General features: G+C 38.3%; 2 protein-coding genes across 16 annotated transcripts in view; one reads left to right on the top strand and one right to left on the bottom strand.

The window, feature by feature from the left end:
• The window catches only part of LOC134753792 (uncharacterized), a 102,678-nt gene that overhangs the window by 38,979 nt on the left and 37,414 nt on the right, over window positions 1–26,285 (bottom strand). The gene's annotated exons all lie outside the window — the stretch shown is intronic.
• LOC134754004 (uncharacterized) lies at window positions 8,781–14,935 on the top strand. Of its 15 annotated transcripts, none has more exons than XM_063690060.1 (4): window positions 8,781–9,926; window positions 10,415–10,534; window positions 13,992–14,062; window positions 14,501–14,935. In XM_063690060.1, exons 1-4 carry the CDS (start codon window positions 9,888–9,890, stop codon window positions 14,778–14,780), a joined length of 510 nt encoding a protein of 169 aa, XP_063546130.1. In that variant the 5' UTR covers window positions 8,781–9,887; the 3' UTR covers window positions 14,781–14,935. The 15 variants fall into 15 exon arrangements, 14 of the variants coding, with proteins under 14 accessions (XP_063546130.1, XP_063546124.1, XP_063546118.1 ...); XM_063690062.1 differs by lacking the exon at window positions 8,781–9,926 and adding an exon at window positions 9,938–10,247 and having other exon boundaries at window positions 10,415–12,313; XM_063690054.1 differs by having other exon boundaries at window positions 8,941–9,926; window positions 12,147–14,935.

Genomic DNA, 26,285 nt, shown 5'->3' with positions numbered 1-26,285 from the left:
AGGTTTACTGTAATGAGTATTTGATGTTAAGTTCGATAATTGTTAATCATAAAATTGAAATATATAAATGGCGAGTTTTGGTCTTATTACCGCAGCGCACATTAAGAAACAAAGAAAACAAAAATTGTGTATTTTCAGATTACACACTAGGCAAACATTTTTAGGTCGATATCTTTATTTCTAAGTATTTTATTTCCTTTGAAACACGTAAAGCGACGGTGCCTTCTATTGTGAAGCAAAATGGGAATTAAATAGTATGAAAAAATTAAAAAGTAAGTATAATTGCTAACCTCAAAACTTGGAAAAATGAAAATAAGATAAGAATTGTATCTTTAAAGCCACAACCAAGTTCAGAGTATAATGGAATACCTAACATGGTGCCTGATCCTCCATGGTTAGAAGATGGAGTTGATGGAGCTGCGCCTCCCGTGCGTTGTGAGGGTCGCCTGAACGTTCGGCTACTGTACCCGCTTTATATAGGGGATCCAATACTCATGTGCCTTTGAGATCACCATAACAATGAATAAGGTATGAGATAAAGATTAGCACTTACAGACTACGTACAGGGTTTATGAAGATCGCGAGCCATTTAAATGAGAGCTATTTTTAACATTCACGATTTTTATACATTCTCCCCAATCTTCTTCGAGACCACGGGGACAATACCGTTCTCGAAACGTCGGAGGTAATTTTAAAACTAAATTATACGCGATTAAGTCCCGTTTTCGTAAGTAATAAGCTATTTCGCTTGTAGAACAATAATTGTTTGCTTACTATTCAGTTGTATTCTGCCCTAAATTCATTTGTACCCCTGACACTCAATAATTTATTTGTAATTTATTTATTGGACTCAATGTAAGTTTACAGTTTAAAACCAATTCACTTTTTTTTTATACTACGTCGGTGGCAAACAAGCATACGGCCCGCCTGATGTCAAGCAGTCTCCGTAGCCTATGTACGCCTGCAACTCCAAAGGAGTTACATGCGCGTTGCCGACCCTAACACTCCTCTCCCTCGTTGAGCTCTGGCAACCTTACTCACCGGCAGGAACACAACACTAAGAGTGCTAGGAGTACAGATATGAGTAGGAACAGATAGGAGTATGAATAATTTGCAATTGAACTGAATGAAGACTCATTTATAAGGTGGAAGAACACGCAGACGAGTTTCGTTACATTGCGGTTTTTGATCGGTTGGTTCGATCATAGAATTTTTCGTAGTCACCAATGTAGCAGCCTTTAAAAGTTGTAAAGGTCATAGCTAAAAGTAGTTAAAAAAAAGCTATGGAATTTTCCATAAAAAAAAAAGACAATACGAATTCTGAAATAAAGCTATGAAAACGGATTATATCGCGTATATTGAATTTATAATGCATCCCGACGTTTCGAACTCTTTACAGCGTTCGAAATTCGAAATTACGAATACGAATACCAATGAGGATATAATTAGATAGAGCGGTACTGTCATAGTAAATTTTGTAACCGCTGTAAATTCACTGCCATCTATCGACATACTTTAAAACTAAAAATGAAGATTTATAAAAATACGTTAAAATGTATTTAAATATGGATAAATGATTTTTTTATTTGCATTAATTATTTTTGTATGATTTTGACCCATGTTCTTTCATTGATATGCGTTAAAATTATAAATAACAAACGGAACCGTCAACGCCCTCTATACGAGACTAGGCCAAAACTAGTGGCGCCCTCTGATCGAGAATCAACCTTTCGTGATTTTCGAGGCACGTTTTTTCCTTAGACTGTATCCATCTATTACGGAGATATCTATCTTTGACGAATACGAATTTTGTCTAAAATTTTTTTACCAAAAAGATGTCTCAACATACAATTACTGGGAATAGAACCAGGGACCTTCCTAATTCATAAGTGAGCAAACTGCACCATGATAGCTCTTAGCTAAACTGACGAAATTTGGCTATTTATTCTGGAGTAAAACCTAACCTAAATATCTAAATACCGCCTAAAACAGCGATAAAAAATTGCTACATTTTTTGCCATTTACTCTGTAAACATGTCTCAAAAAGAAAACTCTTATGATATCGATACGACTATTTGTTTAGGCGCGAGCTATCACGACTCCGTCATTTTGAAAAAAATTCCAAAAACCGGATAGAAAAAAAAAAACAATTTAATCATAGAATCTGGTTACGAAATTTCACGAGAATCAGTTGAGAATTGCGACCTGTAATGGAGAACATCCGGACATACGAAAACATAATACTGGGATCTCTACATGGGAGCGCCAACGAGCAGCTGACGCGAATTGTCATTTCGTAAAAGCGAAGTGGTTTAAAAATTGCCAATAGTACATTACTACAGAGGCCGGGAAGTAAGGGGTTGCCGGCCGAATGCATATATACGGCCGAACGTAGTGAGGCCGGATAGTTATGAGGCCGACAACCCCTTTTCACGCCGATGTATGTATAGTGCTTTTCTCAAACATGCAATGAAATAAATAAAGAAATCTTCACGAAATCAAAGTTTTAATTCTAAAGAAACTAAAAGTAAACTAGGCACAAAATATAACTACCACCTGTACCTATCTTTATCACACGTGTCGTATATTTTACACATGTAGTTAATCAATTTATTACACAAATGTTCAAAGGTATATTTATGTATCTTTGATTTTTCGCCTTGCGTCCTTCTGACTGTAGTTTTAGCCACATAACTAAGATTACATCGTTTTTTATGTTGATATTATGCTTTACATACATCGTCGCCTTAAACATGGAGTATAATTAACAGGTATTCATTTAATATTTTCGTCGGAACTCATATTAAATAACACAATAAACAACGCACAATAAATCCAATAAAATAGAATTACAGATACACAATGAAAAATGTTCAACTTTACCTCCAAAACGATTTAAAAAACACCAACGCGTGTTTGAGTAGACATTTTTACCGCTAATATTTAAATGAAATATACTTTGTCAAAGGACTGTCTCATTTCAAACATAGACAGAGATAATCATACTATCTTTGTCTTACACTGGTACTAGCACCCAAAAGAAAAGGATGAGTATAGTTTTTTTGTTCTTATTTACTGACAAACTGGTTTGACCAACTATATTTTAAATCTGTATTTGTAGGTAAATTTGCAATTCAATATTATTGGAATTTGTTAATAATGTTTTATTTATATATTTTTTGTAAATTCGATACAAATAAAACTGCAAAATATATTAATTATCGTTTATTGTTTTTTTTTAAGGGGCAGAATGTCATTCCGAACCATAAGCAAATATTGTTTTTTTTTGGCTGAATGCCATGATGCTGTGTCACAAATATATGTGATGTGGAAATTAAAAAAGAGCCACTTCCCGGCCTAGGCCTGCAACTTTGTATGAAATTTCATTACAGGCCCCTCGTCTAGCCGCGCCGGAGTCGTGATACTTCCCAGCCTAATATAAAGAACGTAATATCAATATTACATAGCATGTTTGAGAAAAGGCAATTTGTTAGTGCGCTTAATAGCGTCAACGTCAAACGTTTGTGGGTTTCCTTACGGTGACCATAGCTTAAAAAATACTTAAACTCTATAACTTAACTAGACTGAGGCTAACCTAACCTACCTATCTATTAATTTAGTGTGGCGTCCGTGAAAACATTACACTCTGGGGAAAAAAGGTTAGGTAAGTAGGTCTGATGAGCAGAAATAAGAGCCCGTCTAGTTAAGTTGTGAAGCAAATGTTTTGATTTGAGATTTGATGGACACCCCCGCGTTTTTCATAGTTTTGATGTGCAAAGCCACGCGTGGTAAATTAAAACTAAAAATGCCGCGGCAAAATGCAAAACGGCGCCGTTTATGCCATAAGGTATTTTACATAATGCCGACTTTTTACAAATTGCCTTAGGCAATTTGCAAACCGCTTTGCGTTTATGAAATGACCGCGCACTTTGTAAACGGCGGATTTTTACAAAATGCCTGCGACATATATACCGTCTAGTAAGTGCTCTGTTGAGTGACGTAGAGGGCACTTGAGTTGCAGTTCTATTGACAATCAAATTTATACGTTCACTCAGTCTTAATAAGGTACTGTTTTGGATGGTTTGGTGTACTTTTTAACGCACTTTTTACCAAGTGGCGTCGATTTTCAGCGAAGCTTGCGGGTGAGGATATAGAAACGAAATAAAAATAAGTTTTAGTGTCGACTGGCATTTTTGCCTGTATTCTGTCGGCATAAAATAAATTATTTAATGTAAATATGTATCACACTGCCCCGTTAAAAACGTGTGAACCTCGTTAGGTTCTCGTTAAGTCCTAGAATTCTAGAGAAAGAATAACTAAAACATGGAAATTAACGAGTTAATTTACGTCAAGCGAATCCAATACAAATCATTCCACAATAGTGTTGCTTTATTACAACAATACAATCCTACTTACGGATGCTTCATGCTTGCAGCCCTAGGGGTGTCACATACACGTTACCCTTAAAACCCTATGCATTCCTTTTTACAAACCTTACACCACCCTGCAGTTACACTGCACCAATGCAAGAGGCGAAAGCTGACTACTATGTCTTGGCCTCTTATTAACGTGCAGGATTGTATGAAGCCCTAGTTTCGAGACTCCTGCACTGCACTACACAATAGTTTAGTAATTTATGTAATTAGTAATTACAATAACACTAAACTACCCTAAGGGCAAGTTGCACCAACCACTATTAGCGGACTGATTAACGTCACAAGTCAACTGTGAAACTTTCCATACAATAAAATTTAAATTTAAAACCTCGGCACGAAGAAAATTCCACAGCCGTTCACAGTAACTGTCAAAAACTAGTATGACCATTAGAACAATGTCCATTAAGAGTTATCTCAAATACACATGGCGTTTATCGCTCGTATATATAGGTAGATAAAACGGTGGGCGTCACATATCGATATGTACGCACTATTAAACGAACGTGAACCTTACAGCTAAGACTTATGGTTCATCTATGACAAGTTAAAAATGTATGACAGTTTCTTCAAATCTCTTTTGGTTGGCATTAATTAAAATAAAATTAAAAAAATATGTTTTTACCGTATTTTTATTACTTATTATACTTAAGTGGCCCTTATAGGCCCACTTGCACCATCGCACTAACTCGGGGTTAAGCGGTTAAACCGTTAACCCAGTGTCAAATTGTACTGGTAACAATGGTAACTCCAGGTTTAACTGGTTAACCCCGGGATAGTAGAATGGTGCAAGTGGTGCTTAGACAGATAGTCAGATACGATACCCGTTCAAAAAAATTATCCCAATATACGCCGTCTTGCTCCGTGGCATATAACCCTCGGTGTAATAATTGGACTCACGCTTGGCCGAATTGTACATACACCGCGATTGCATCTTTACACCTAAGATAGGAAGGACCAAAGTAACACTTTTCTGTTTTAGGACACTATTGTTACTTTTTTTGCACTTTTTTTTAGCTTAAATAATATTTTTACACATCATAATTACCTCATAGGTGATGTGAAAAGCAGTATGTGTCACGTGTAGCAAAATTATTTCAGTGTTGGGCGTAGCATACTTGGCTCGCTACGCTCAGGATTCAATTATAGAATCCTTCGCTTCGTTCTGGATTCAAGGTATGCCCACGTAAAAATATATCATTTTGCTCCCTTGTTACACAATCTACTATTGTGTTTACATTTTCTATCGCATGTATGTATAACGGTAATTGAAATATTGTACGAGTCGATATATTCACGACAACCGCAGAACTCGAGTAACAATATTCTTACCCCCGGAGTTACACACAATGTTTTTCATCACTCTTGCAAAGAAAAAAACTAAATTTTGAGGGAAATCATTCTTAAATACCGTGACATTTCGAACGTTCGTCGACCATATTGAAATTTTTTGGCAGTTTAGGCATCGAAGCTAGGCCTTCGATGCCTAAAACCCATCGACATTCAGCCGCAATTAAGAAATTGTGTGAAAATATTTTAAACGGCTATTAAATTAATTAAATTAAATATTTTTAAGCATAAACAACAAAAATAATTTATAAACGTCATTAATTTCATAGTAAAACTCATTTAAACCTACTTGGTTCGTATAAATTAAAGTTAAACCAAAAAAAGTCTGCATAGATTTTGACAGCACACGCAGTGCAGGTGTTATTTTAAACGTCAAATCAAACTTGTATGAAATTATGACGTATAAATAACACTGGCACTGGGTGTGCTATCAAATTCTCTGCAGACTTTTCTTCGTGTATCTCTTATGTTATAATAATTTAAAAAAGCTATAACTGTGAGATCTTTTTTTTTTCAGAAACCATAACTCCCGCGGGAACAATATAGGCCTTTGTCCTTCAGTACACCTGCATGAAATAAGATCTTTTTCGAGCAAGTGTGATGAAAAGAGTAGTATTGACGTGGCACTAGAAGCATCCGGGATCATATGTAATGTAATATATAATATAACAAATATATAATAAAATGTAAGGTTATAGTAATTAATAGTCAGATTTTTATTTTACTGTCTATTTTTTATAACTTTATTAGTGTTTTAAAGAAACTGTTTTACATATTACGATAAAAGTCATTTAGGCAAATATCATCTAGTGCTTATCCAGGAATACATACATCTGTAACATATGTCACAATTGAAGGAAATAAATAGCCTACGGACAGTTCTGCCTGAAGACTCAGGGGAAATCACAATAATTGCATTGCATCTGGTAACGCAGCATAGAAAAAGGTGAATGCAGTGCAGGTGGTATTTTAACTTTGAATATCAAATATGTATAAACTTTTGACAAAATTGTAACAGCGGTCTAAGTTGAAATCGAATAAATTTAAACTAATGTATGGACCATCGTGAAACAGCCTAAATTGCTCCGGTCTCGAAATGTTTTTATGTTAGGTACAGCTTCATGTAAATTAAACTCGCTCAGTCTGTATGTAAACGTCTATTTATAGCAAAAAGCTGCTTGCAAAGTGTTTTCAGTAAAGAAGCATAAATACGAGTAAAGGTATTTCCGCTAGAAATTAGGTAAAGTGCATAGAATTATATCGCCAGCAGTAGACAAATGAAACTTATTAAGTAACAAACGCAAACAGTTTATTGAAACAGCCCGCATCTTAAGCCTGAATGCCGCAAGCTGCATGTAAAGCCAGGAAATTAGAAGGGAACAGAAGATATGGCGCGCCGCGCGGAATATGCAACGGAAGATGTGGCGATCGCGTGGAGTTTAACGTTTTACCTCATTAACTCTGAAAATAGAGCGAGTAGAGGTTTGTAAGTAAGTAAAACTTCAATTTTTTAATTACAATTTCTAGCAACGAAAACTAGTACCAGACATAGATATTATGTTCATGTCAAATTTCATGTTATTTCATCTTGTGTGAGAGAGAGACCCCACACTAGCGTCGGCATCTAGTCAACTCTATGGCTGCTACTCGACGCAACGTTGGCGCATCTGCGCAGCGACGCTATTTTCTATCGCGCTGACGCTTAAGAGCTCGGCCGAATTTCACCTTTCCATACAAACGGAGTTCCGTTTTCATTTTAAAACAATGTTTTGGATTGTAATGAAACTTTGCACATACAACGACATGAGTTACATCTAGGTCTGAAATTAGTTTATATAGCTCCAGTTTATAGAACAAACGAAATAGAGCAAAAACAAGTTTTGTATGAAAAACTCTAATTCGATGTATTTTTTTTACTATGGTATCTGAAGCTACATAAACTAATTACAGACATAGATATACCTTATCCTATTGTAAGTACAAAGCTTGAGAGCAATCTAGCTAGTCGTTTTAAACCGGAACTACATTTGTATGGAGAACCAAGCTTGCCGGAGACCCTTAAAAGAGCGTTAGTGTGGGGTGGCCCTGACTTAAGATACCGCAAAAAAAATGTACTAAGATTTTTCACCCTCACCATCACCAACTCTCATGAGTCCCACATGATAGCTGGTGATGGTGAGGGACCTTGCTGAATATAAAGGGCCATATATATATAAGGGCCTCATTGTAGAATAGAATAGAATAGAATATATACCAAATACAATAAATATAAATATATGAATATATGTACTAGAGGGCTTGGGCTATAACTCTCACGTTAGCCTGTGGGGATTGGGGATTTAACACACCTTTGAATTACTTCGGAGATGTATGCAAGTTTCCTCACGATGTTTGGTAAAAAATATCAAATTATTTTTCGCAGTCCAAAGTTATTACGTATTAAGAGCCGAGGTTTGAATTTTTTTAAAGATGTTACACGAATTACCGCTCACAATCAAACATACAATAATGTATACATTATTTGTAAAATCATAACCCTATTATGTACTCAGTTGGGTTAACATAAACGGCAACCCTGCACTGAAATGCGACGCATATGTATTTATTATAATATGACAATTCGCGCTGCAGCAATGCATAATGTATATAACCTTACCTCTTCAAACGTTCGCCAATCGCAGAGCGAAACGACACATATCACATACAAATCATATACAACAGATGCGTTTTCACATGCACGATAACTTAAAACCATAGGTTGAACTCGTATATTTAATGCGAATGATCGAAATCTTTACACAATGACGAAAACATGAGGTGAGCTGCGTAGGGGAGAAACGGGCAATCACGGATAAAGGAAAATATTTCATTGTGAATTGATGGGTGTTAAGACCTATCTTAACAAGTAGCAGATAAGTAGGTATTAGCATACCTAAGTACCTACTTACCTAATCTAGACAGATTAAGTCTCTCAATCGTCCTATGATATGTAAAGGTGACATCTACCGAAACTATTGTGTACTAGTTTAAGTGCTCAATAAGCTGTTAGCTATGTCAATGTATGTAATAGTTCCTAACCCATCCGTAGTGTCATAGTGTGGCGCTGTACTTTACTATATAAGCTTCTACATGTATGTAGATAAGACCACTTTTTCTAACCAGCCTTCTGTAAAACATTAAATTAAGATATCAGATTCTCTGCTTTCATTTGGTCGCCATTACCTCCAACGCTGAACATAATGGTGACCCCTAGTTTAAATCGCGGTTAATCTCAGTACTTTAAAGCGAATCGCTAGTAAATTTAGTAAAATTTGCGAGCCGGTACGTCGAGGAATCGCCGCGTATCCTGATTTAGGCCGGGAGAGCAACGTTACCACGTAGGCAGCAACCGCGTGGGGCTCCGCCGACCTGAAGAAGCTGAAGAGGTGACTAGGAGGCGACCACACCACTCGATCGAGCGGCCTGAGCCAACGCGACAGGCGCCGACCGAGCCACCAAAGCGGGACCACGTGCGTGGCACCGCAGCCGCAGCAGGGAACGGCTACCGCAAGTACCAAAGGGACCACGTGGGTGGTACCACACCAGAGGCAGAAGGAGCGCCCAAGCGAGGGCAATCACCAAGCTACGCCACGCGCACGAGCATCAATCGAGAAGGCAAGTGAGCTGGCATTCCCTAACCTATCTACCAAATCTCCCTACCAAATTTAATTGTAATCGATTTATTTCCTACAAATTGTAAATTGTAATCGTTCTTAATCATGTTAGAAACTTCCAAAAACACTCTAGAAGAGTTAGAAATTAGGCAGTTAAAAAATAGACGAGGTGTCTGTAAGCGAAAATTAACTGTATTTAATAAATTTATAGAAAGAATCGACTCAAGTGCATTGACGGCCGAAATAATTGTAGACATAAGCTTAAGACTAGAACAATTACCAAAGTTATACAATGATTTCTCTGAGATACAGGACCGGATCGAGACACTGTGCAGCGACGAAGGGGACATCGAAGCCCACGAGGCCGAGCGTATGTCATTTGAGGACACATTTTACCGACTTAGCGCTAAGGGCAAGCTGCTGGCGAAGGTAGATACCGATTCAACACCAAATGACCATAGTCCGCAAGCCCCGCCGCAGCAACCCCTCGGTGAGTCGATAAAATATCCCGAAATTAGCCTCCCTAGCTTCGACGGAGACCTAACACAGTGGCTGCAATTTCGAGACACATTTGATGCCCTAGTCAACCAAGCTAGCTTAGCACCGATCGTAAAATATAAGTACCTACGCAGTTGTTTACAAGACGGCGCACTTGAGGTAATTAGTTCGCTCGATTTCTCCGAGGACGCGTACATGCTCGCGTGGCAGATGCTTTGTGAACGTTATAATAATCCTAAACGTTTAGTCACCAACCACATGCGAGCCTTGTTCGACGTGGAACCGGTACCGTCAACTCCTTCGGGTCTAAGAGGTCTGTGCGATAATATTTCCAAACATTTGAGATCTTTGCGCTCATTAAATGTACCTACCGAAAATTGGGATCTCGCAATTATTCACATGTTAGTTAAAAAGTTAGACAGTCGATTGCAATCAAAGTGGGAAAACAGTGTTGATTTGAGAAAATTGCCTTCGTTGCAGGATTTCAAAACCTTCCTAAAGAACCGAGCTGACCGGCTGGAAGCGACCAGCCCAGCAGTACCATCGGACGCACCCAGCACTTCCAAGAAGGCCATGGTAACCACGTCCGAACCTATCAAGGTAACCTCCAAACAGTTTAAATGTAACCAGTGTCCGTATTGTTCGAGTACGCATTATATTAATCAGTGTCCAAAGTTTAGTGCATTAAACGTTATCGCGCGCATCCGAGCCGTGAATAAATTACGATTATGCTTTAATTGTTTGTCCGGAACGCATGTCTTAACAAACTGCAGGGCCAGTACATGTCGAGTATGTAAGGGCAAGCATCATACGTTACTACACAAACCAAATACCAACACTCATGTAGGTAGTAACCCCGTACCAACGCGATTACCAATATCAACGTTAATCGACGAACAACCGAGTTCTAGTCAAATCGAGACTACCTTGTCGAATAACACTTTAATCGAAAAACAAATAAACAATGCGCGAAATAGGTCAGTTTTCCTTACAACAGCCCAAGTGCTCGTTAGGGATAAGCATAACAATGTGCATAAAATGAAGGCATTTTTAGACAATGGCTCGCAAGAAAATTTCATTACCGAAAACGCGGCCAAAAAGTTACAATTAAACAAGGAACAACTTGCCTTAAATGTCATAGGTTTCAATGAAAAAGTGTCTAGCCTTTTAGAATCGTGTGACGTAACATTGCATTCCTTAGACGGAACCTTTACAACGAATTTGTCCTGTTTTATTACGCCTATAATTTGTACTACCAACATTTTAATACCAAACGTGCAACGTTGGCACATTCCGTCGCGTTATAAATTAGCTGATGACGAGTTTAACTTAGCTCAAGATGTAGATTTGCTTATCGGTGGGGAGATATTCTTTGATTTACTTCTTACCGGTAAATACAAGCTCGGGCCCGGATTACCGGTTCTGAGACGCTCGCGATTAGGATGGATAGTCACGGGTTCCGTACAAAAAAAAACCGAGTCTGCCATTCAATGTAAAGTTACAGTAGAAACTCAATTAAAAAAGTTTTGGGAAATAGAGGAGGGTTCCGCACCAAATTTACCCTATGATGAAAAACAATGTGAGGATATATTTCTGAAAACTCACACTCACAACTCTGAGGGTAATTTCGAAATAGAACTTCCATTAAAGCAGCCACCTACCAAGTTAGGTCAATCTAGGCACATAGCATATCGGAGGTTCAAAACATTAGAATCCAAGTTCGAGCGGAACCCCGAATTTAAAGATAAATATGTGAATTTCATGCGCGAGTTCGAACAAGCTGGCCATATGATTCAATTACAAGATAATTATGATGGCCCATGTAATTTTCTACCCCACCAAGCTGTTTTTCGCGACTCCCCCTCAACCCCTATTCGAATTGTTTTCGACTGCTCATGCAGAACTGATAACGGCATTTCTTTGAATGATATCCAATACAAAGGCTCAATAATACAGGACGAACTCATAAATATACTTCTACGATTCCGAAAATACCAATATGTTATTAACGCTGACATACAAAAAATGTACAGATGTATTTATGTTAAACCAAATCAACAATACCTACAATGCATATTTTGGCGGGAAAATACTCACCAACGACTCCAAATTTATATGCTGACCACATTAAGTTTCGGCTTAAAGTCAGCACCACATATTGCAACCAGATGTTTGTTACAATTGTCAAACGAAAACCAACACACATTTCCAGCAGCTGCAGAGGCCATAGCGAACCAGTTCTACATGGACGATTTTATCGCCGGCGGCGACGACGAGAATCAGGTAGCTGAAACTGCATCACAGGTGAACGAGATCCTGCGGGGAGCCAACTTCACGCTGCGGAAATGGAAGTCCAATTCCGAAGTCATCATAAAACGGGTGAGCGAAACACACACACACCAAAACACACACACAACCGAATTTGGAGATAAAACACATAAGGTCCTGGGTTTAGCGTGGTCTAGTGACTCAGATGAGCTTATGTATACCATTAAAGAAAACCAAATTTCACACCCAATCACCAAAAGAAAGGTACTAGGGGTAATTTCGTCCATTTTCGACCCCCTAGGCTTGACGGGACCAGTAATTGTAGTAGCCAAAATATTTATTCAAAAATTATTTAAGGCTCAATTAGATTGGGATACCGAATTGACACAAGACTTGATCCAAGAATGGAACACATTCTATCGAGACTTGTTTTTATTAAACCAATTGAAAATTTCGAGATGTACAGTCATACCCAATTATGTAACGATACAAATTCATGGGTTCTGTGACAGTAGTATTAAAGCCTATGGCGCTGCCATCTATATACGATCAAGCGATAGAGTAGGAAACGTACAAGTTCACCTACTTTACTCAAAATCAAAAATAAGTCCAATACAACCCCAAACTATTCCAAATTTGGAACTTTGTTCCAGTTTACTGCTCGCGACACATGTCGACAAAATAAAACGAGCATTAAAATGTGACGTTTCCGGAATCAACCTGTGGTCAGATTCAAAAATAACATTATGTTGGATAAAAAATAGTAACCCTAGATTAACTTGTTTTGTTAGTAACAGAGTCACAAAAGTATTATCACTTACAAACAAGCACGAGTGGTCATGGGTCCGCTCGGAGGATAACCCCGCCGACCTTTTGTCCCGAGGGGTAGCACCAGGCAAGCTGGAAACCAACCAGTTATGGTGGTCTGGGCCGGCGTGGTTGACCCAAAGTCCGGACACATGGCCGACCCACGATTCTGAGTCACTAAATCATGCACCCGAGGCCGAGAGCGACGTAAACATAACTCTCACCTTGGCTATTAGCACAGAATCTAACGACACGATACAATATCTTTTCCACAGGTGGTCAAGCGATAAAACACTTATTCATGTATTAGCATACATACTTCGATTTATATATAATACAAAAAATAAAACTCGAACAATTAATCCAAATAATAAATTATCAGGACCATTGTCCGTAGAAGAATTAAAAAAATCGGATCACGCATTAATTAGACATGCACAAATGGAATCATTCCCACACGAATATAAATTATTGCAAAACAATAAACCGGTTCTTAACAAATCAAAAATATTATCTTTACACCCATTCATGAAGGACGGACTCGTTCGCGTAGGCGGACGAATCGGTCTTTCGCATTATGCATATGAAAAAAAACATCCTTTAATATTAAGTCACGAGCACGCGCTTACCAAACTACTGATGGCAAACGCACATATACGTACTCTGCACGCTGGCCCTCAGTTATTACTTTCAACTATTCGCGAGCGCATCTGGCCAACAAAAGGTAGGATGTTAGCCTCGAAAATTGTAAATAAATGCGTTCCGTGTTTTAGAGCAAATCCAAAGACTACTAACCCTATAATGGGAAACTTACCCCCCTCAAGGGTAAATCCTTCCCCCCCCTTTGCTATCACGGGTATCGATTATGGAGGACCTTATAACATTAGAGATAGGACAGGGCGTGGTTACAAGGTCTCTAAGTGCTATATAGCAGTGTTTATTTGTTTTGCAACAAAGGCAATTCATCTCGAATTAATTACAGGGCTCGAGTCAGCCAATTTCCTGGCGGCGCTGCGACGATTCATCGCCAGGAGAGGTAAACCGAAGGAGTTGGTGAGTGACAATTCAACAACCTTTCATGGGGCTAGTAACGAGCTAAAAGATTTACAAAAATACCTACAGGACAGCTCGAGCGAGCTAGTATCTCATTGCGCAGACGAGGGCATAAAATGGAGTTTTATTCCTGTCTATACACCTCATATGGGGTCCCTATGGGAATCTAGTATAAAACTTACCAAATATCATTTAAAAAGAGTGTTAGGGTTATCTTTGTTAACTTACGAACAATTTGTATCAATCCTATATCAGGTAGAATCTATGGTAAATTCTAGGCCACTATGTCCCTTACCTAGTTCAAATCCTGACTATCCTGTCCTTACGCCAGCTCACTTTTTAATTGGAAAAGCACCAAATTCACTTCCGGACGAAGATTATAACCATGTACCAAAGAACCGATTAACTCACTATCAACTTTTGCAACAAATCACGCAGGACTTCTGGCGGCGCTGGTCACGTGACTACATCGGAACGCTGCAGGAACGCACGAAGTGGAGGAGCGCGCGCGGCCCAAGCCTCGCAGTCGACACCGTCGTCCTGGTACGAGACGAGCGTCTGCCGCCCTGCCGGTGGAGGCTGGGCAAGATCGTCGCGACGCAGCCGGGCCGGGATGGCGTCACCAGGGTGGCCGTCATCCGAACCGCCAGAGGGGACATCCAACGCGCGTTCAATAACATTTGTCCATTACCTACTTCGGGTGAAGTCATATAAGTAGTAAATACCTACCAACAGTACCAACCTAATGTAAAGTTCAAATAATTATAACTAAGTGTCTAATAAGTATAATTAAGTACCTAAATTACCTTACTTACCTAGTACCTATGTACATAATTAGAATACCTACTCCCTATTTAAAATAAAAATCATTTCCTATTGTTGTTTCATTTATAAGAATGGGCACAGATCTAATTAAAATTTAAGTAATTACCTAACTATAACTCGTAACAAAGAACTCTGCCCATCCTTACTGATAGGTAAAATGTATAAAGCCTATTCTTTGAAATACCTAATGTTACTCATAAAACATTAACTATTTCAAGGGGTGGCAAAATGTTAAGACCTATCTTAACAAGTAGCAGATAAGTAGGTATTAGCATACCTAAGTACCTACTTACCTAATCTAGACAGATTAAGTCTCTCAATCGTCCTATGATATGTAAAGGTGACATCTACCGAAACTATTGTGTACTAGTTTAAGTGCTCAATAAGCTGTTAGCTATGTCAATGTATGTAATAGTTCCTAACCCATCCGTAGTGTCATAGTGTGGCGCTGTACTTTACTATATAAGCTTCTACATGTATGTAGATAAGACCACTTTTTCTAACCAGCCTTCTGTAAAACATTAAATTAAGATATCAGATTCTCTGCTTTCATTTGGTCGCCATTACCTCCAACGCTGAACAATGGGATAAATTTGGATACAAATTGATTCAGATTCAGATTATTGCGGTATCTCCAGCCAGCATTTCCTGCTGCAAGGACTAGGAAGAGGGGGGAGGCGATGTTGAGGCTAAATAGCATTGCAAGCTCGCATGACTCTGCTATAGTTGTGCCGTTCTCGTATTAACAATTGACAATTATTTAATCCCATGAGCCGTGGCAAAAATGCCGGGATAACGCAAGGAAGAAGAGAGATAAAGAATTTTAAATTAACGGTTATTTCAACTTAAATGAAAGGAACTTCCCTACTCTCCCCTTTGACACGTGAAAGGTGGGAGTAGCGAGTAGGTACTTATGCAAAACTGTAGCAACGAATATTGCGACGAGAATTTTGAATCTACCTCAAATAAATGCTTTGTTAGGGGTTTACCGCATTTTGTTGCGGATCTAAGCTACAAATTGCCTCATTTTTTTTAATTAACCTGCCGTGTGTATACGATTTTAACCATTTTTAAGGGGCCTAATGATTACCAGTCCGTCGGACGATATCGGCCTGTCAGTTGTTCGGAACTGCCAAATTTTTGTTCTGACAGGCTGACATCGTCCGGCGGACTGATAATCAGTGGGCCCCTTTAAAACATTAAATGTATTTTTCAGGTATAAAGGAGCCCACTGATTACCAGTCTTCCTGCAGTTATTGGCCTTATCGGGCTGCCTGCCGTCCTAGGCCAAAAACATCCACACACGTACGAGTAAGTGATTATTGCCTGCCGGCTGCTGCCACCTCTGCGACTACAGACTAGCAGTTGAGAGTCGTCAGTTTCCCACCGTCCGCCGCCCGCCGGCAACTGCCTATCTGTCCGCCGGACGATATCGGCCTGTCAGTTGTTCGGAACTGTGAAATTTTTGTTCGAACTGAAAGGCCGATATCGTCCGGCGGACTGATAGGCAGTGGGCCCCACTAGTTTGACAGGGCTCTATAAAATGACAGTTCGCCGGACGATTCCAGCCCGTCAGTTAATCGCAACATCAGGCCATACATTAACAGTTCTATTTCAGACCACGGACTGTCCGGCCGATATCTGTCGGCGCTGACCGATATCGTCAAGCGGCCACACACTATCGGTTCGTGTTAGCCGTCAGGCCGAAACCTGAACGAGAACTGTTAGTGTGCCTTTTGCGATTAACTGACAGGGTGATATCGTCCGGCTGGTACTGGTAATCAGTGGACCTCTTAAATGGTGATGATATTAAGCAACGGAGAGAAGATCAAGAATGTAATTATTTGCTTCTGTGTTCGCTTAAAGAAGGCTGTTATTCAATTATTCAGATATTTTTTCAGTAATCCCTACTACTCGTAATATTATAAATGCGAAAGTAACTCTCTGTCTGTAACCTCTTTAGCTTCAAGCTTAAGCCGCTGAACAGATTTAGATAAAATTTGGTATGGCTATAGTTTGCCCGGGGATGGATGTCCATCAGATAATTTTTATCAATCATCATCATCATTCCACGCGGAAAAAGAAGCGGGCCGACGCTAGTAAATAATGAGATAAAAGCGTGTATTTATATATTTTATGTAGATTAAATATACATCTAATTTTCTTCGCATAACTAAATGAGAACAAAACCACTTGAATCTATCTAAGCAGAGCTGCACTGATATGATAAAGTGTGGCAGTGCAACTATAAACGTAGTGTGGCCACGAAAAAAATCCGATCATGCATGACATGGTAAATCTTTTAAATTAATGTCGTTTTTCAAGCAGCAATTTTTTTGTAATAATGTGAGGATATCATACTGCATTATAAGAGAATAATCGTAACATAACGTTGGGTTGTCTCTGACTTTTTGCATTATATTTTCCACCGTGCCTATATTCTTTTGAACAGCGTTTTCTGATAATCTGTTTTATGCACATTAGAATATTATATTATTAAAAAAATATTTTCTTTTGCAACTTCTATTTGTAGCAGTCAAGAAGACTTCTACTCCAAACGCTAAAAATTGTGTTTGTATGGGAGGTATTTTTTTGTCGAAAAGACAAATTTACCAAAGTTAAAAAACCTCAGAAGCTCAGAACTATCTCATATTGAAAACAATTATAAACAGGAAAACTTGGTAAAGACTGCCGCTGAAGCTTGACGCTGTTCAAAGGAATATAGGCATTGTGGAATATATGATGCTGAAAGTCACAGACAACCTAACGTTATATTATGATTGTATCCACAAATTATTAAAAGAGAGGTGCTGCTTGAAAAATTTAAAATTCACATTCATTTAAAAGATTCACTATGTCACGCATGATCGGATCTTTTCGTGTCCACGCGTGTCCATTACGGCGCGATTCGGGAAATGAATTAGATTCACTAGATATGAAATAGTAAAGATATGTGACGTTCCACGGCAAAAGATACCTTATTGCGGATGGCGCTTACGTCGCATGGACCGCCATAAGGTACCTTTACCTGTGGGACGTCACATATCTTTACTATTTCATATCTAGTGAATCTCTAGTTCATTTCCCGAATCGCGCCGCTAGATAACGGCTCTCTCGGTCTTAAATGATAAAATTTATCGCTATGGACTTATAGTAAACTAGATTTTGCCCGCGACTTCGTCTGTGTGGACTTAGTAACAGCAGCTAAATTAAGTATACCTGGATAAAGTCTCATGGCAATCATTCAATTAGAGCATGCACAGAAATGGCGTTGAAAAAACCGGGAAAATTGCGAGAAAATTTCAAAACGGTTCGTTTTTCTTCAAGTTTCTTTCGAAAAAAAAAAACAATGTATTTTTCAATATACTTAATTAGGAATTTAAACAGGTAGGTTAAGGTTGCATGTCTAATGTGTTTGTTTATGGCATTGACACTGTCATCACTCATCAGTATTTTCTGAATAGAACTGGAAAAAAACCGAAAAGAACGAAATTTTGTAAAATTCCCGAAAAAAACATTTGTTTTTTTCCGGAATTTTCATCCCTACACAGAAATTATCAGGAAATTCATTAATTATCTTAATCCGACCCCCCCTTTTCACCCTCTTAAGCGATGGTTTTCGGGATAAAAACTATCCTATGTCCTTCTCTGGGACTCAAACTATGTCTATTTAGTTGAAATTTACAACAAAATCGGTTCAGCGGTTTAAGAGTCCCCGGCAAGCTCGGCCGAATTGCACCTTCCCATACAACGTAGTTCCGCTCTCATTTTAAAACTACGTGTTGGATTGTAATGAAACTTTGCACATACAATGACATGCGGTATATCTAGGTCTAAAATTAGTTTATATAGCTCCAGTTTATAAAACAAACGAAATAGAGCAAAAACAAGTTTTGTATGAAAAACTCAAATTCGATGTATTTTTTTAACTATGATATCTGAAGCTACATAAACTAATTAGACATAGATATACCTTATCCTATTGTAAGTACAAAGCTTCAGAGCAATCTAGTTAGTCGTTTTAAAATGAGACAGGAACTACGTTTGTATGGAGAACCGAGCTTGCCGGAGACCCTTAAAATAAAATAAATAAAAATTATTTAATTCAGACTTTCAAAAATCCATATTTTGTTAGTGATACTTAAACTAGGGAACCTATAAACTAAGTGTTAGTCTAATTATAACATTTACAACATTTACATAATTAAGAGCTAGCCATAAAAACAAAAACAAATACAAACAAATACCTACTTACTTACTTACTTTATTAATTTGTACTGCCTATTACAATATTAGCCCAGTGCCTTAATATAGGGCAGTCGAGGCGTCCAGCTACCATCCTCAGGATGCTGTTACTGCTGCCTCTCACTCGTCTCAGCAAAGAGGCTACCCTCTTGCGTCTGATGGCATGGAAGCCATCCGTGTGCGCCTCGGCAAACATGCCTGACGCACTACAGCGGCGAGGCAGCTTTAGCAACATCCTGAAGATATTATTAAACTGAACACGAAGCGCGTTATAAACACGCTTCGTATGCTTCACCCATAGACTGCATGTATAAAATGATGTACAATATGCTTTAAAGAGTGTGAGCTTAACTTCCCTTGAACATTTTGCAAATCTACGGATGAGCATGTTGCCTCTGATTGCTAAGGCTCTTCTTTCTCTTTCTATATCTAGGTCATCATCCAACTCCTCTGTTACTATGTGACCCAGATATTTAAACTTGCTAACTATTTTGAGAGGCACACTACTCAGCATGATCGTAGGTATACTTTGAGGGTTGAATTTGCGAGCTTTAAAAACCATCATCTCAGAGCGTGAAGAGGTATCACATAGACAGACAGACTTTCGCATTTATAATATTAGTATGGATTTCACTTGTCCTCGCACTTCACAAGCTTTTTAGGGTTCCGTACCCATAGGGTAAAAACGGGACCCTATTACTAAGACTCCGCTGTCAGACTGTATGTCACTAGGCTGTACCCTTCGTTTTCGAGTCCGACTCGCACTTGGCCGGTTTTTATTAACTTGCAATGTAGCTATGTATGTACGGGTCAAATCTTGCAAGTTAAATTTTACCCACTTCCCGACTTCCAATGAAGCTAAAAATTTGCACACATATGTAAGTCGGGTGACAATGCAATATTTTGGTACCATCGAGCTGATCTGATTATGGAGACAGGAGGTGGCCATAGGAACTCTGTGATAAAACAACGAAACCTAATTGTGTTTGGTGTTTTTATAATTGTCTCGGTGAGTTAGTTACCATGTGGAAAGAAAAGTACAGTCAGCGATAAAAGTTTGAACCAAAAAATGATTTTTTTTCCACTTATTAAACGTCAAACCAAATTGCACCCGTCAAACCGGGGTAATCGCACGTTTGTATAATGAAACTTATACACTGCCACTGGAAAATATTTGCAGAGTCAAGCTTGGTCCGACTAAGTATACACCAGCTTCGATAAACACTCTTTGCGGTCAACTTTAATTGCAAATGTATCAGTATACTACCAAGTTTTCCTTGGGTTGAAAAACCGGCCAAGTGCGAGTCGGACTCGCGTTTTAAGGGTTCCACACAATAATAACACCACGTTTCACGTAAAACATTGCGGCTGTGTCCCTAAAACAGCCTAACCGCTTTTTTGTTCCTAAGCCCGACTCACGCTTGACTGTATATTTCTAATAGGTTTTCCTGTCACCTTTAGGTAAAGAACTATTTTGTGTATTTTTTTTTAAATTTTTAACCCAGTAATTTCGGAGATAAAGGGGGAAATGGTCATTTTTAGCATATTTTGTTGAATGACTTCTAAACTTAAGATAAACTAAAATTATAAAAAATAACATGAGAGATTATCACAATAAGCCATTCATTTCATATATGACACGATAGTTTGCAAAACTTTGTTTTTAGGGTTCCGTACCCAAAGGGTAAAAACGGGACCCTATTACTAAGACTCCGCTGTCCGTCTGTCACCAGGCTGTATCTCATGAACCGTGATAGCTCGACAGTTAAAATTTTCACAGATGGTGTATTTCTGTTGCCGCTATAACAACAAATACTAAAAACAGAATAAAATTAATATTTAAGAGGGGCTCCCATACAACAAACGTGATTTTTTTGCCGTTTTTTGCGTAAAGGTACGGAACCCTTCGTGCGCGAGTCCGACTCGCACTTGGCCGTTTTTTTAGTTTTCTCAATTACATTTCAAAAGTGGCATTTCAAATTTCATTTCCGTCTTTGGGTCACAGACTTGAATATGTGATATGTGTGACAAATTTCAACTTAATTGGTCCAGTAGTTTCGGAGCCTTTGCTCTAGTTTTGCGGTGGCTGTGACAGACGGACAGACGGACAGACAGACGAACGAGTGATCCTACAAGGGTTCCCTTTTTTCCTTTTGAGGTACGGAACCCTAAAATCACAAAAATACCAGCAACCGGGTAAATAACGTACGTACAAACATCGTATTTGCTTTGCACACAAACAACGCTAATTAAACTTGTATCCGGCATCAAATCGAATTGGTAACAGATATGGAAGCAGACTACAGGGTGAATTAGGGGACGAGATGAGGGACCTAAAGTGACGAAACTTATGTACAGTCGCCATCAGATATATCGGAGCGGCCGAGGTGGTCAAAATATTTGAACACGCACTCTAACGCCTTGACAATAAAGGCGTGTTCAGATATTTGTGAGCACCTTCGCTGCTCCGATATATTTGATGGCGACTGTACACTCAGCAACAGAGTATAAAGCTCGAGTTGTTTAAATGGATATAAGGTTAATGGAAGTCCCGTCTATTAGGGAAGACCGCCGTAGTGAACCTAATTTGTTGCTTATCACTCTTAGGACTCGATCACTATGTATTTACCAACTAAGATTGAAATGAAATAAATGATTATCTTATCTTATCTAACTTACATACTCCACTAGAGGGTTGGCAGAGCAGAAACAGTAACGCTTTACTTTCTGTCTCAGCGACGTACTTATACAAAATACGCGAGTTCTTGCCCTTGGACGGTCTTCCCAGCAATGAATGTATCGGTCTTTCCCACATTAACCTTACATGCGTTCATTAACAACAGAGTTGTGTTTAGAGCATTTTCAACAGCACGCCTTCTGTTACTAAGGCTGCGGATACCTATTCGAAAGCCACGCCCGCCAGTTCCTCCCACTCCGCTACCACGCAAGATTTTAATGGACCTCCGATTCCGTTACTGCATACTGGATATATTATCATCATATTTAGTTTTAGTTTTAGTTTATTCATTAACCATAACGTAATATGATCATTACATGGTAAGTCAACATTTCATACAATATTATACTTATAGAGAGAGAATTTATTTACGACGATCATCATATCATATCATATCATATCATATCATATCATATCGTTTATTTTCATAATAGGATTTTACAATCTCTTTATGACGTCAAACAATTGTATTTACTTAAAAATTAAATAACATTATCTATGTTACACTATGCACATACTTATCACGATCGGAACGGTGCGCGAGTGACATACGTATGAAATGCTAATAAATATCTCGATATTATCTCGATAATATACAGGATGATCAATCAAAATGGGTCAGTAGGGAGAAACCAGTAACTATGAGAGATAGTGAAATCTGTTCTTAGGAACCATGGCGTCGATTTTAGATTTAATAATAATTACATTCAAACTTTTTTTTTAACTCTCATACATAACCGGGAATCGTACCTGGTCAATATTCTTTATTGTGAACGCGTGAGTATTTGTTTGTATTATTGATCCTAAAATTTGAATAAATAATTTGAAAAAATTAATCCTCCTCGCGTTGTCCCGGCATTTTGCCACGGCTCATGGGAGCCTGGGGTCCGCTTGGCAACCAATCCCAAGAATTGACGTGGGCACTAGTTTTTACAAAAGCGACTGCCATCTGACCTTCCAACCCAGAGGGGACACTAGGCCTTATTGGCATTCAGTTTTTTTTAAGCGCTGGTGGCTGGTGGTGGATATTTACCTGTCGCTTTTCGGTGAAGGAAAACATCGTGAGGAAACCGGACTAATCCCAATAAGGCCTAGTTTCCCCTCTGGGTTGGAAGGTCAGATGGCAGTCGCTTTCGTAAAAACTAGTGCCCACATCAATTCATGGGATTGGTTGCCAAGCGGACCCCAGGTTCCCATGAGCCGAGGAAAAATGCCGGGATAACGCGAGGAAAATGATGATGGCATTCAATTTTTTTTTATATTTTTTTATTCAAATTTCAGGATCAATCATACAAACAAATACTACACGCGATTACATAAAGAATATTGACCAGGTACGATGTATGAGAGTTTAAAAAAAAGTTTGAATGTAATTATTATTAAATCTAAAATCGACGCCATGGTTCCTAAGAACAGATTTCGCTATCTCTCATAGTTTCTGACTTCTCTATACTGACCCATTTGGATTGATCACGCTGTATAGTTCTGAGAGACCTAAGATGAGATTAAAAACCTTTACTTTTAAGTTTTGCCTATTTTTAATTTAGGCAAAAATTAAAAATAAAGACGTAACGTTGGATTTTTTTTCTATCGAGAAAATCTTAAGTTTGGGCCTGTGACAAAACTCATATCATATATCCGAAAATCATTTTTTTTTATTTCCGGGGCTAACCACTGTCGCGTTTTAAAAAATCCAATTATTTTTCGATGCAGGGCCTAGTCAAAAAAAATCTAGACTTTTAAGTGTTGGTCGGTCATGCTGATTACCGCTCCTAATGGCTCCATAATATGTCCAACTTGAACATTGGATGGTAGAACTTGAAAGGATTACGTATCATGTTTCATCTTTCTATTTATTATGAACTGATAAAGTGATAAATAATGGTAGAGTAACAAAGGCCGTCAAAACCATTGTTGTTGTGTCTTGTTGTTGTATTGATTACCACACGCAGAAATAAAAAGAAAATATATAAATTCCTGTCACCTACAAATAAAAAAGAAAATATTCCTTTTGTTTCATGTAACAAAAGGCGAATGACTAAAAAGTCTATTATTATCACGCTCAAATCATCCTGAAAATAATGCTTAACACGTTCGCGGACGGTAAGTTTAGTGACGTCATGTGTCACAGGGCAAAAGAAAGAAAAAACTAAGCGAATGCTATAGCATTCGTGTCCGCGAACGCGTTAATATGTAATTGGTTTTTTGGAAACGAAATCAAAATACGAGTACGAAATTGACAGTTGCAGTTAGCGCAGTTATTTGTAAGTGGTTAATTAAGTTATTTTCGGATCGCTGGGCGTTTTCACTAGCTGTAAAATAATATATGTACGAGGTAAAAACCACTTGCTCACTTCAAAGAGATTTCCTGAAACAGAAATGTCGAAATTAAGGGTAAACAAATTAATTCGCGATACATCTGATAAAAGGTACATGTTATGTTCGTTTGACACCTATTCCTTCAGGGCCAATCAAATTGGCAGGTCGGGCCCAAGCAAGAGTAGTTTTTCGTTTCACCTAATATCAGCACATCGTTAACAATATTTGAAAAAAAAAAAAAAAAAAAATTCAAATGCAAAAATATCATAGTGAAAGATAAAATAAAATAAAAAATACTAAATGAAATGATTTCCAAGATCGCTTTCTGGCTGTTTAGATATGAGCATATCACGTATCATTTGTGGTAAATTGTACAAAAAAAACAGCCATATCGTACATATCGGAGGAGCCCAAACTTGGAATGTTTAAAAAATTATTTTTGTTTTAATAAAACAAAATAGCTGAAATGTAATGATGTGGTATATATTTAGAATTGCCTCAACTGCGGGTCAAAAATTATGTTATGACCTCTAGATTCGTGTGGCAAATGGCCTAAACTGTACATCAATTTGCGGTTTTTCTTTGAAATTAGGCTCGTACAGCTTCCACTATCAAACATTGAACATTTTTGGCAATTAGAGACAAAGTATCGTTACATGTCAAAATATAAAACAAATATAAATATATATTATAATAATATATATTTATATATAATATTGTTAAAGGTGTTGTTTCGTGAAACGGAAAACGACTCTTGCTTGGGCCCGACCTCGGGCGCGACATCGGGCCCGTTCGCAAGTGTGGATCTAATTGGCCCTTAAAGACGATTCAATAAAAACTTTTTGAACGTAAAACCCTCGACAAGATACACATCCAGTGGGTTGAAACGTATCTAAGAAATGCCAATGGCGTTTATTAACTCAGACGGACTACAATACCCTTCTTTTTCGGTCGGAAATAAAAATGTGATGCGTCACGTGTAAAACATCCGACGTTTTGTATTTGAAATAACACCATTTTTAAATGTATTTAAAAAACAAAACAATACGGTCGGTACGAAACGTAGGTAAACAATGAGTAGGGAATACTACAACTCGTATTTATATCGAATATTCATGCCAATGCTCAATAGCGAATAACACGATATCATACGGGTATCTCACAACATTCATAACTAGTAGGTTCCGTGGTTCCGAAATTTCTCCGCACCCGATCTGCATACTTCGCCGTTGTTATTAGCTCGGTACTACTTACAGGGCTAGCGTGTCTTATAGTAAGTCGAGTGTAAGTATTGGGCAGTCGTGTAAAAGTCTGTGACAAACCTAATGTGTTATTGTGCCGGTGTCGGCATTTACGCAAACATCAAAGGCGACGGGTCAACTGTTACTTTTTACACTGTGACTCGACCCACGATGTGTCTACTGAATTGTACCTACGTTAACAGATTTCTAAGATCTGTAAGCTTCTTTACTCAGCTAAGTGTCGCGTAGAAACGGTTATTTATTATTTATTGTTTGTTGAAATACATATATTTCTTAAAAGCTTCGCAACAGACTAATTGGATCGACTGAAATTTGAACATTCATAAACATTTTTGAAATTCAACTTAAAAGGGCGTAGAAATAGGGTTCAAAGTTGAAATGGAAGGGCGATTACAGTTTAAATGTTAATATACTTTTCCTTTTTAGGGTTACGTACCCAAAGGGTAAAAACGGGACCCTATTACTAAGGCTTCGCTGTCCGTTTGTCTGTCACCAGGCTGTATCTCATGAACCGTGATAGCTATACAGTTGAAATTTTCACAGATGATATATTTCTGTTGCCGCTATAACAACAAATACTAAAAAGTACGGAACCCTCGGTGCGCGAGTCCGACTCGCACTTGGCCGGTTTTTATTTTTATTGTGGGACGTACCACAAGGTTGTGAACGTTAATATGCAGATGTCGTTAGTGACGTCGTCACAGTTGCAATGACTAAACTCGCATTGATTGACGGATGGTCAGCTGGCGCAATTGATAACGCATTGAACCGGCAATCCAAGGATGTGGGTTCGAGTCCCACGTTGACCAGAGTTGATTGATCATCATTGATTTTT

Source organism: Cydia strobilella, chromosome Z, assembly GCF_947568885.1.
Source record: "Cydia strobilella chromosome Z, ilCydStro3.1, whole genome shotgun sequence".
NCBI classification, from domain to species: domain Eukaryota; kingdom Metazoa; phylum Arthropoda; class Insecta; order Lepidoptera; family Tortricidae; genus Cydia; species Cydia strobilella.
This window is presented reverse-complemented; position numbering and strand designations above follow the sequence as displayed.